The sequence below is a fragment of the Trachypithecus francoisi genome, unplaced genomic scaffold (genome assembly GCF_009764315.1).
Source record: "Trachypithecus francoisi isolate TF-2019V2 unplaced genomic scaffold, Tfra_2.0 Lachesis_group2, whole genome shotgun sequence".
Classification (NCBI taxonomy): domain Eukaryota; kingdom Metazoa; phylum Chordata; class Mammalia; order Primates; family Cercopithecidae; genus Trachypithecus; species Trachypithecus francoisi.
Genome location: NW_022681465.1, coordinates 33,182,133 through 33,194,979, shown reverse-complemented (window position 1 = coordinate 33,194,979; position 12,847 = coordinate 33,182,133). Strand labels below are relative to the sequence as shown.

The window sequence follows — 12,847 nt, the reverse complement described above, 5'->3', positions numbered from 1 at the left end:
TACATTTTTAACCTCTTATAATCTTATTTCCTTTATTTCTTAAAACACATATATCTGTGTTTTTACATATTTCTGTACTTTATCTCTTCAGAGTTGTCTTTTTTTTTTTTTTTGAGACAGGGTCTTATTCTGTCACCCAGGCTAGAGTCAGTGGTATGATCTCAGCTCACTGCAACCTCCCGCTCCCAGGTTCAAGCGATTCTCGTGCCTCAGCCTCCCAAGTATCTGGGACCACAGGTGCACGCCACCACGCCTGGCTAAGTTTTGTATTGTTAGTGGAGACGGTTTCACCATGTTGGCCGGGCTAGTGTTGAACTCCTGACCTCAAGTGATCCGCTCACCTCGCCCTCCCAAAAGTGCTGGGATTACAGGCTTGAGCCATGGCACCTATGCCTGTAATTTTTAGAAAAACATTTTTGTTTTTAATGTGGTTAGAATGATTATATATGGTGCAATTTTTTTTTTTTTTTTTTGGCTAGAATATTTTGAAGAATTAAACAGGCAATTACAAATACAAGGGAGCATGAATATGTGAGAATTAGTTTTTCCCTACATTGTCTATTCTGCTTATCATTTTATTTTTCAGGTATGGTCATTTTTCTGGAATAAATCGTAAGGTTCAGTTGACCTATCTCCCTCATGGTTGTCCTAAAACATCTAGTGAAGAGGAGGGTATGTCATTCTTAATGCTTATACAGTAGTTTTATTTATATATATAGTAACTTGTTATTCACTGTTGATTACCTTTGGACCATCTTTTGCTTAGTAGTTTAGGATTGGCATGGTGAGGAAAAATAAAGTGGAATTATCTTAGCTGTGCTTCCTTTAAATAAAGGATACATTTTTACATTACCTATTCTTTAAATAAAGGATAGATTTTATTATTTTGAAAACTGCATAGGATTTCCTTTTAACTGTGGGATTGTTTCAGAAAACGTATTTATTTATAACTGTTATTTAATGGGCCCCTTACATCACCTTTTGATAGCAGAGGGCAGAGTATCTAAGAAGAAAGCCCAAGAAGTACAAAAAGACTTTGAAAAAATATACAATTAACCTGTTTTTAAAATAAGTGGATATTTCCTTCCACCCAGTAAACCAGAGTAAGTGTTTAAACAAGTTTGGTCTCCTAAGAGCAGTCAGTATCCACATTTATAAATACATTCACCTTACAAAAGAAAAGGGTAGGGATTGAGGAAGTCATTTCATAGAGAAATGCAGATGACCAATAAAATAATAAAGATAGTAATAATAATCTGTCTTGCGTATCATATTGACAAAATGTTTTCTTCATTTCTGTTTTAAACTGGTAATAAAGTGTGCTGATGAGAATTCATTGAGACAGGATTTCAGTCTATAGTAGAAGTATAAATTGGCACAGTTTTTTGAAATGTAATTTGGCAATATATCAAAAACTTCAAAAGATGTTCTTATGCTTTGACCTGAATTCTGCTTATCAGAATCTAACCCAAAGAAGTAATCATATGTTCAGGGAAAGATTGATCTATAGGGATATTCATAGTGGTATTACTTATAGTAGCAAAAATTAAAGTAATGATTATCTTAAATGCAGACACAAATTTATAATAATCTTTATTTATATATTTTAACATTTGATATATTGCTTTTATCACATTTTGTGGTTAATAGTAATACAGGTTAATTTTCTATATCTTAGTATTTATCATCAAAAACATTCTGTAAACAAATAATTTAAAAAGTTAGGTAACTAACTTTCATTCCATAAATTAATATTGATCTACATGACAAAACTCACAGAACTGCTAACTAGCTGCAGGTGAAGGGGTGATTTCCTCTCACCTTTAAAGAATCATTGTTAAGTTCTTTTAGTGCTTATAATGCTTATTTTTGAATTACTTTTTTTTCAGAACCCAACACAGATCTTAATACCATGAAAAGGAGTAGGTCAAAATTAAGTACAGAAACTCATTAACTTACGGTATTTTCTTTGTCCAAGAAAATACTCTGATGTATAACATGCAGAGATTCCACAAGTTCAAATTTAAAAAGCTGCTCTTGATTACCTTTTATTTGCATAAAATTTATTAGATTGTATAAAATGTATTAGATTGCATAAAATTTAAATTAGAATAAATGTTAGTCTCTGTCATCTCATATCTTCCTAAAAATGATGCAAATCACCGATTTCACATCTTAAAAACGTGTATCTGGCCAGGCGCAGTGGCTCACGCCTTAATACCAGCACTTTAGGAGGCCGAGGTGGGTGGATCACTTGAGGTCAGGAGATCGACACCAGCCTGGCCAACATGGTGAAACCCCGTCTCTACTAAAAAGACAAAAATTAGCCAGGCGCCTGTAGTCCCAGTTACTCAGGAAGATGAGGCAGGAGAATTGCTCAAACCCGGGAGGCGGAGGTTGCGGTGAGCCGAGATCTTGCCACTGCACTCCAGCCTAGGCGACCACGCGAGATTCTGTCTCAAAAAACAAAACAACAACAACAACAAAATATATATCTTCTTCACTTCAACTAATGTATTTTCTTTTATGAGACAGCACTGAAAAAGGTGCTTTATAGCAAGGCACATAAAACCTGGATTCTGGCATCAAGGAGCTGTCAATCCAGCAGACATAGCACAACTAAATTAAGTACACTGAAGAAATTACTATGAGAACAGGCAAGGGAGAAACGTTACATCCCTGAAGAAAATTGGGAGCCATTTTTCTAAAGTATGAGAGAGATTTTCAAATTTCAGTAAGATTTAAACAGGAATAGCAAGGGAGTATTCCTTACCGAAGCAACTGCCTACAAACAGCATTAAGGAACATACGTGCAACAACATTTAAGGAAGAAAATATCTTACATATGGGTTATATTTCACCACAGAAGAGAGCACAAACAAAAAATTAATCTTAAGACAAGTCTGTTTAAAAAAAAACTTAACATTTGTTTTATTCATTCATATGTGTCATAGACAGCCGAAGAGAAGAACCATCTTTACTTTTGGTTCTAAAATGGGGAGGTGAATTAACTCCTGCAGGCAGGGTCCAGGCTGAAGAACTTGGAAGAGCTTTCAGGTGTATGTATCCTGGAGGTCAAGGTAAATCTTAGAGTTTTCTTTAATTTGACTAATTTCATAAATTGTATTTTGAAATCCTCATTTTTGATGTTATTAAGTATTTATAGAAATACAATGAAATGAAAATATAGCTGAAGTGATTTGAGGATTTATTTTCAGGAGATTATGCAGGATTTCCTGGTTGTGGTTTACTTAGATTACATAGCACCTACAGACATGACCTCAAAATATATGCCTCTGATGAAGGACGAGTCCAGATGACTGCAGCTGCTTTTGCAAAGGTACAAATAGTTTTTTTTTTTTTTTAGAATTACTTGAGTTTTTAATCTAATATTGCATCTTAAAACATTTTTGGCTGGGCGCAGTGGCTTACACCTGTAATCCTAGCACTTTGGGAGGCTGAGGTGATCAGATCACTCGAGCCCAGGAGTTTGAGACCAGCCTGGGCAACATGACGAAACCCTGTCTCTACAAAAAAATTGAAGAAAAAAAAATGAGTCAGATGTAGTGGTTCACACCGATAGTCCCAGCAGCTCAGGAGGCTGAGGTGGGAGGGACCACCTGAGCCCAGGAGGTCAAGGCTACAATGAGCCAAAATCACGCCACTGCACTCTACCCCAGGCAACAGTATGAGACCCTTGTCTCAAAAAAAAAAAAAAAAAATTTAACTAAGGAATATTTAAAAATTCTGTATTTGGAACTTTCAAGTAAAACCCTAAAATGACAATAATCAATTGTCATATTAATAAAGTTTATTTACTGTAAACTTATTTTATACCTTATGAAAATAAATATGTAACAAATATTATTTTACATATTAATTTTTTAAATTCGTGTTTTCTTTATTTAATATGCTTAGGGGCTTTTAGCTTTGGAAGGAGAGCTTACGCCCATTCTTGTTCAAATGGTGAAAAGTGCAAATATGAACGGTCTTTTGGATAGTGATAGTGACTCTTTGAGCAGTTGTCAGCAACGTGTGAAGGCAAGGCTTCATGAAATACTTCAGAAAGACAGAGATTTTACTGCTGAAGATTATGAAAAGGTGGGTCTTAGCAAACTCTTTTGTATTGTGAAATATTACAGACACACACAGAAAAGTGATAACTGCATAAAACATAAATGTAGAGCTTATTGTATTATAAAGCAAATACACATGTTATCATCCTCCAAGTAAAGAAATAGAACATTGGAACAACTTTGGCTTCTGTATGCCCCTTCCCAATTGCAACCCATTCCCTACCTCCTCATAAATACTACTGTCCCGACTTTTTATATTCTTTTCATATCCAGAATACTTACTTGGATAATGAGTATAGTCTCTAACCAGTGTAGTCTCATTTTTGGCTTTTTTCTAACTTTAAATCTATTGATTTTAATTGACAAATTAAAGTTATATATGTTTATAACACAACGTGTTTTAAAGTATATATGCATTGTGAAATGGCTAACTCGAGCTAATTTATGTATTACCTCACATCCTTATTTTTTTGTGACGAGAGCATTTGAAATCTACTCTCAGCAATTTTCAAGGATAAAATACATTGCTATTACTATAATCACAATGTTGTACAATAGAGCTCCTGAACTTGTTCCTTTTATCTAACTGAACTTGTGTATCGCTTCGACCAACATCTTCCCAACCCCTTCCTTTTCCAGCCTCTGGTAACCATCATTTTACTCTGCTTTTCTGAGTTTAACTTTTTTAGATTCTACATATAAGTGAGATTATACATATTTGTCATTCTGTGCCTGGCTTATTTCTCTTAACATAATGTCTTCTAGGTTCATCCATGTTGTTGCTAATGATAGGATTTCCTTCTTTTTAAGGCTAGATGATGATATTTCATTGTGTATATATACTACACTTCCTTTATTGGTTCATCTGTTATTGGACAGGTTGATTCCAGATCTTATCTATTGTGAACAGTACTACAATAAACATAGGAATGCAAATATCTCCTTGACATGATTACATTTCCTTTAGTTATATGCCTAGCATTTGGATTGTTGGATCATATGGTAATTCTGTCTTCAGTTTTTTGAGCAATGTTCATACTGTTTTCTATAGTGGCTCTACAATATTAATTTACTTTGGCTATTTTTTAAGGTTCATATAATAGAACATGTTCTATTTTATATTTGGCTTCTTTTATTTGATATTTTATTTGTAAAATTCAACCATAGTAAGTAATGGTCATAGTTAGTTAATAATCATAGCTGTGTTTGTTGTATTCCGTTTCGAGGTTGGCAGAACTTTTCTGTAAGACACCAGATAGTAAATATTTTATTTAAAAAAATTAGACTTTGCAGTCCAAATATGGTCTGTGTTGCATTTTTTTTTTTTTTAACTGCCTTTTGGGCATGTAAAAACCATTCTTAGCTCATGGCCTGTGTGACAGGCCACATTTGACCTGCAGGCTATAGTTTGTTGACCCATGTACTATTTTATGAACATATTACAATTTTTATATGCTTTCTATTATTGTTAGAGTTTTGGACTGTTAGGATTAAAGTTGCCATGAATACCCTTGTATGCCACCTGTGCAATATGTTTCTCTTGGGTATATTGTAGGAGCGGAATTATTGTGACCATGGTATGCTTATTTACAATGTTAGTAGGTAATGTCAAACTGTTTTCTAATGCCATTGAGCTAATTTACAGTCCCACCAGAGGTCCATGATAGTTGTCATTGTTCCACATATTCTCCATTCTTGGGATTCTCAGGTGATTCCATTTTGGCCATTCTGGTGTATATACCTAGAATTCACTTTATTGTGGCTTCAGTGTCTGTTGACCATTTAGATATCCTCTTGAATGAGGACAAGTCTCTTGTCTTTTTTCTTTGAATTGTCTGTTTTTCTTCTTGAATGGTAGAAGTTCTTTATCTATTCTGGATATGAGTTCTTTGTTATATGTAGATAACACCACCTACTCTGAGCCTTCATGTTGTCATGATGTCTTTTCTTTTCTTTCTTTTTTTTTTTTTGTTTTTGTTTTAGGGAGAGGGTCTTGCTCCGTGACCCAGGCTGGAGTGCAGTGGTGTGATCATAGCTTACTGCGGCCTAAAACCCCTGGGCTCAGGCAATCCTCCTGCTTCAGCGTCCTGAGTAGCTGAGATTACAGGTGCATGCCACCATGCTCAGCTAACTTTAAATTTTTGTAGAGACTGGGTCTCACTACATTGCCAAGGCTAGTCTCAAACTCTTGAGCTCAAGTGATCCTCCTGCCTTGACATCCCAAGGCTTTGGAATTACAGGCATGAGCCACCAAGCCCAGCCAGTAATATCTTTTGATAAGCAGAAGTTCTAGTTTTTCATGATTTCCAAGTTCATTTTTTTCTCCTTATGGCCAATGTATTTTAATACATTGTTTAGGATATCTTTTTCTGACTAGAGGCCATAAGATAGATATATATATATATATATTCTATAAATTTACTGTTTTGCTCTTCACATTTGTCAGCAATCCAGATAAAATTGACTTTTGTGTGTGCTATCAACTAAGAATATCAAGGTTGATATTTCCCCTAACTATATGTACATCTGGGTGTCCCAGCCAGAACATACTGAAAAGACTGTTCTTTCCCACTACTCAGAAGTACCGTCTTTATTATATATGTGTAATCGGTTTCTAGACCCTGCATTCTGTTTGTTGATCCTTGTGCCAATGAATAATACCTCCCAACACGCAAATGGATCCTTCTTCAAGTGTTTCTTGGCTTTTTTCTTTTTTTTTTTTTTTTGCATTTTCATGTAAATTTTAAAACAAGCTGATCAAAAATACTGTTGGGATTTTTTATTTAGGTTACATTATATCTGTAGTTTGTGCAGATTTACATTTTTGTCTGTAGTCTTTCAATCTGTGAATGTGTAGCTCATTTGTTTAGATATTTAATATCTTTCAATAATGTTTTATAATTTACTTCAGAGTTCTTGTGCATCTTGGTTAGATTTAGGCTGAGGTGATTGATATTATGCAATTATAAATGGCCCCTCTTTAAAAGTTTTATTCTCTGTTGTTGGTGTATAGAAATATAATTAGTTTTAAAATATTGAGATTATAGGCATCAACCTTGTTGAACTCATTAGTTCTAATAATTTATCTAGATTTGTTTGATTCTTTAACAGCACCACATCCATATGTTTTTTGCTTTTCCAATCTTTGTTTTTTAAAAATTCTTTTTCTTGCTTTCCATAGCTAGGACCCTCAAAACAATATTAAATAAAAGTAGCATTTCTAGTAACACTTGTACATTAAATATAAAGTTTTCTGTAGATATTTTATATAGCTGCCCTTCTTCAAAATAAGGAAATTTCATTGTTTCTATTTGGCTAATAGGTTATAAACACTTACTGAATTTTATCATATTTTCTTTCATCTATTACAACATATAGTTTTTCGAATGTGAAACTAACTTTAGTTGTAGAATATCCTCAACTTTTCCATGTATGATCTTTTTCTTTCATATCACTGATTTTAGTTTGCTGATATTTTTGGTTAGGAATTTTGAATCTATGTTCATGAGTCAGATTGGCCTTTACTTTTTTATTTTTGTTGTGTCTTTTATTTCGATGTCAGGATTATGCTAGTCTTATAAAATTAGTTAGGAAATACTTCCTGTTTGAGGGGAATAGTGTATGTACAAATATTTCATTAAATTTTTGGTAAACTTTACTGGTAGATAGTACGGTAAATCCTGTGGGTGTTTTCTTTGTGGGAAAGTTTCTAATTATAGATTTCAGAATAGTTTAGTACTTCTCAGTTATGTTTATGTCAGTATTAAATTGCATTTTTTAGAAGTTTGTTCATAATTTCCTCTTTAATTTCTTTGTAATTTGTGTAGGATCTATAGAGATGTCCCTTTTTCTTTCATAACATGATACTTTTTTCCTGTTTTTCTTGATCAGTTTCACCATGGTTGATTAGTTTATTAGTCCTTTCAAAGAACCATTGTTTAGATTTGTTAGGTCTCTGAATTATATGTTATTTTCCATTTGATTAATTCTCATTGCTTAATATTTTATTTCTTCTACCTCTCTAGTTTTATTTTGCTATTTTTCTGATTCTCAAAATTAATAACACCAGGTGAATACTTACTAAGTTATTAATGTTCTGTCTTTTACAAAATATGCTCCCTAGGCCATAAATTTTCCTTTATGCACTCTTTTGACTGGAGTCATTTATTATATTCATAAATATAAATATTTCCAGTGGAGAAACAGCCTTAAATTCTAGACTCACTTTCTGGATCACTGACCTTTGAGTTTGCTTCCATAATTCTTTACCACCTTGTTATTTCACAGATTCCTTAAAACATAAGAATAGAAATTCTTTGCCCAGAATTTTTACTTACCTTCAGTGGATATATTGGTCTAAGCTACCTAGTTTATTATAACCAGAAGTAGAATTGCACTTTATATTTTTTTGTATTTGTAGAAACTTACTTAATGTGATTAAATAACTTGCCAAGCTAAATGTCAAAACTGGAATGTGAAACTATATTTTGATTGATGGCTTTTATTAAATTCAAAAAAATAAATCATTACAAAGGCATAATAGGATAGTGGTTAAGAGCACCAGTCTGTAGCCAGACTACCTGCATTTGAGTCCTACTCCTTCACATCCTAGTGGTTTGATCTTAAGCAAGTAGCTTAACCTCAGGTAAGTAACTCATCTGGGAAAAGAAAATAATAGATGGCTAGAGTTATTACATGTAAATATATGTCAAGTGGTCAGAACCATATTCACACATGTTAAGAGAGTCAGCATATTGTCATCAAATTCTATTAAGTTAGAGTATTTCTGCTAAATTAATGATAATGACAGCTAAGGTTTAATATTTTTTAACATGAATTGAGTATTTTACTTCCTCCCTGATCTTACTACTATACAGTTCACCCTTAGACAATATTGGGGTTAGAAGTGCCAGTCCCCCTCACAGTAAAAAAAAATTAGTGTTTAACTTTTGACTCTGCAAAAACTTAACTACCAAGTTAAGCCTACCTCTGACTAGAAGCCTTAGCAATAATGTGAACAATGAACATATATGAAGGGTCTTCAGAAGTTAATGGAAAATGCTCATTATGCGGAAACTATACACAAATTTCAACTTTTTTTTTTATAGTAAAATAAACTCGTATTAACTTGTTATAACATGTCTGAATAGGATTTAGTTTGAGGCACTAACAAGAGTAAGACATTAGTTTGAAGAGAGCCCCTGTGAGGGCAACATGAATTCTGCTAAAATTGAAACAAGAACAAACAGCAAATTTATGGCAAAGCTTAAGCGAAAAAAATGGTGAAATCGTTGATACTTTACAAAAAGTTTATAGGAACAGTTTCCCAAATAAATCAGCAGTATACAAATGGATAACTCGTTTTAAGATGGGACGAGATGATGTCGAAGATGAAGCCCTCAATGGCAGACCATCCACATCAATTTTGCAAGGAAAAAATTAATCTTGTTCATGTCCTAATTGAAGAAGACCAATAATTAACAGCAGAAACAATAGCCAGTACCATAGACATCTCAGTTGATTCAACTTACACAATTCTGACTGAAAAATTAAAGTTGCGCAAACTTTCTACTTAATTTAGGGTACCAGAACCATTGTGCTCAGATCAGCTATAGACAGTAGCAGAGCTTTCAATGGAAATTTTAAACAAGTGGGATGAAGATCCCGAAGCATTTCTTTGAAGAATTGTAACAGAAGATGAAACTGGTTTTACCAGGATGACCCTGAAGACAAAACGCAATCAAAGTAATGGCTACCAAGAGGTAGAATTGGTCCAGTCAAAGCAGAAGCAGACTGGTCAAGAGCAGAGGTCATGGCGTTGTTTTTTGGGACTCTCAAGGCATTTTGCTTCTTGACTTTCTGGAGCGCTAAAAAGCAATAACATCTGCTTATTATGAGATTGTTTTGAGAGAGTTAACCAAAGCATTAGCAGAAAACACCCACAAAATCTTCACTACAGAGTCCTCCATCGTGACAATGCTCCTGCTTATTCCTCTCAGAAAAGGGTAGTTTTGCAAGAACTTCAGTGGGAGATCGTTAGGAATCTACCTTGTGGTCCTGATATGGCTCCTTCTGACTTCTGTTTGTATTCTAATCTTAAAAAAATATTTAAGGGGCACTCATTTTTCTTCAGTTAATGTCAAAAAGTCTGTATTGACATGGATAAATTCCCAGGAGCCTCAGTTTTTGTAGGAATAGACTAAATGGCTGGTATCATTGCTTACAAAAGTGTCTTGACCCTGACAGACTTTGTGTTGAGAAATAAAGTTTTTTACTTTTATCTTTTAATTCAATTTTTTCACATACTTTTTGGAAGTTCCCCAATATTTTGTATATATATTCCATACTATAGTCCTACAATAGAGTGAACTAGGGAAAAGAAAATGTTAAGAAAATTCTAAAGTGAGCTAGAGGAAAGAAAATGTTATTAAGAAAATTATAAGGAAGAGAAAATATATTTCCTATTCCTTAAGGGGAAGTAGATCATCTTAGAGGTCTTCATCTTTATTTTCACACTGAGTAGGCTGAGAAGAAGGAGGAAGAGGAGGGGTTAGTCTTGCTGTCTTAAGGGTGGAAGAGGTGAAGGAGGTGGAAGGGGAGGCAGGAGAAGCAGTACATTTTGGTGTAACTTTTAGGGAAAAATCCTGCATATATGTATGTGGTCCTTTGCAGTTCAAACCTGTGGTGTTCAAGGGTCAACTGTATTTTGTGGTCATTTTAATTTCTGCTATGGAATTATTCTCCAGCTACTGGAAAATTTTGTATATGTATATTGTTCTCTTAGACAATTAGGCATAACCAGATATAAAATATATACTTTACTCATTTGTAGCTTACTCCATCTGGAAGCATTTCTCTTATCAAATCAATGCATTTAATTAAAAATCCTGTGAAGACCTGTGATAAAGTTTATTCCTTAATTCAGAGTTTGACTTCTCAAATCAGACATCGAATGGAAGATCCCAAATTATCAGGTAAATATGTTTTTCTTAGAGCATAGAACAAATAAAAGTTACTATTCAATTAAGCGTTTTAAAATACGATGCACCAATCTTATTTTAAGAAATAAGCCTTTCTTGAGAGCTATGTATAGTATGAGTTAATATATATCAAGCAAAAAATAGTGGCTAAGTTATAGTGGTTTTTATCTATGACAGCATGAAAGATAAAATATTATCATTTGATTATCTTATTATGCAGCATTGCCATATAGTTAAGCCGTGAGTAGACAGGGTAATAAGAAGGAGCAAGCAACAGGAAAGTGATCTAGGCTCTGGCCCCAAAGCTTAGTTGGTTAGTAACTTAGAAAACTTTGGCATCTTGGGTTTTTTTCTGTCAGAAAATGGATCATTTGGACTATTTTTAATGTCTAAGGTTCCTCTGCTAAAGATAGTCTACCTATTCACTTAGTTATGTGAATCTAATAAGAGTAACAGTATTGAAAATTGAAAATATATGAGCTTAAAAGAGCTTTGTTAAAATTGTTGCCCTTTTTCGTCTTCTTGTTATTAAAGTCTGTAATATATGGAAAAAGTCTTTTATAAGCCTAGTTCCTAACCCTTTAAGTCTAAAAAATATATGGTTGCTAGTAGTCTATGCCTATAGTAACTTCCTAACTTAATACCGTTGTATTTTTGACACTTTAAAAAGTTTCTAATTATTAACATATTAATATATATTCTAAATCAGATTTTTAAATTGTATAAACTAAAAATGTTATGTTGTTTTAGATATTCAGCTTTACCATAGTGAAACATTGGAGCTTATGCTACGTAGATGGTCCAAGTTAGAGAAAGACTTTAAAACAAAGAATGGAAGATACGATATTAGTAAAATCCCTGACATATATGACTGTATAAAATATGATGTCCAGCATAATGGTTCCTTGAAATTAGAAAACACAATGGAATTATATAGGCTTTCGAAGGCATTAGCAGATATTGTTATCCCTCAGGTAAGTCATTCTTAAGAATCAATTTTCTTATAATATCAAATAAATACATACTTTTAAAATGTCTGTTGGTGGAAAAAAATGTAGTTGGTTTTCATGTCCTTGGAAAACCAGTAACTTTAAACAGGAAATTAGGTAATTATGAATTTATATTTTAAGCTTTTTATGGTTATAGTCATCACATTATTTGATTTTCTAATAGTTTGATTACAATGACTTTTTTTAGTAGACTATATTTATTAGAGCAGTTTTATATTCACAGCAAAATCAAACAGAAGGTACAAAGATTTCCCATATGCCCCCTGCCTCCATACATAGCGCATCCTCCCCCACATTATGATTATCCTCCACAAGAATGGTGCATTTTTTTTTATAACTGATGAACCTACAATGACACATCACCCAGAGTCCATAGTCCATTAGGGTTCACTCTTGGTGTTGTATATACGGGTTTGGGCAAATTTATTGTGACATGTTTCTATCATCATAGTAGTATACAGAGTGTTTTCAGTGCCATAAGAATGTAGTAATTTTTTTTAAATTTAAGAATTGATACTCTTAGTAATAATATGCGAACAAGCTAAAGAATGGAAAATAATAATTCCATATGGAATAAATAAATGTAAGTATTTATTGAACACCTGTTCTGCATCTGCCATCTATATATGGAAATATGTGGGGAGTAAGACATAAAGATAGTTGCGGCCTTATATGAAATTTTTTGCAAGTCTTTTTACTTTATGCAAAAGTATTTTGAAAATAATGTTTAGAGGTCAAGATATACATAGTTGTTCTTTTGGGGGACATGGGTCTTTTCATT

General features: G+C 33.3%; 1 protein-coding gene across 18 annotated transcripts in view; it reads left to right on the top strand.

Annotated features, from left to right (window-relative positions):
• PPIP5K2 (diphosphoinositol pentakisphosphate kinase 2) overlaps positions 1–12,847 on the top strand; it is a 77,127-nt gene that overhangs the window by 29,341 nt on the left and 34,939 nt on the right. For 14 of the 18 annotated variants that reach the window (XM_033178998.1, XM_033178999.1, XM_033178995.1 and 11 more), the window contains 6 exons: positions 587–672; positions 2,955–3,080; positions 3,219–3,340; positions 3,919–4,101; positions 10,909–11,050; positions 11,807–12,030. In XM_033178998.1, the coding sequence (XP_033034889.1) occupies positions 587–672; positions 2,955–3,080; positions 3,219–3,340; positions 3,919–4,101; positions 10,909–11,050; positions 11,807–12,030 (883 nt within the window). The remainder of the gene's footprint in view (positions 1–586; positions 673–2,954; positions 3,081–3,218; positions 3,341–3,918; positions 4,102–10,908; positions 11,051–11,806; positions 12,031–12,847) is intronic. The other 4 variants (XM_033178997.1, XM_033178988.1, XM_033178986.1 and 1 more) reach the window with 1 other exon arrangement.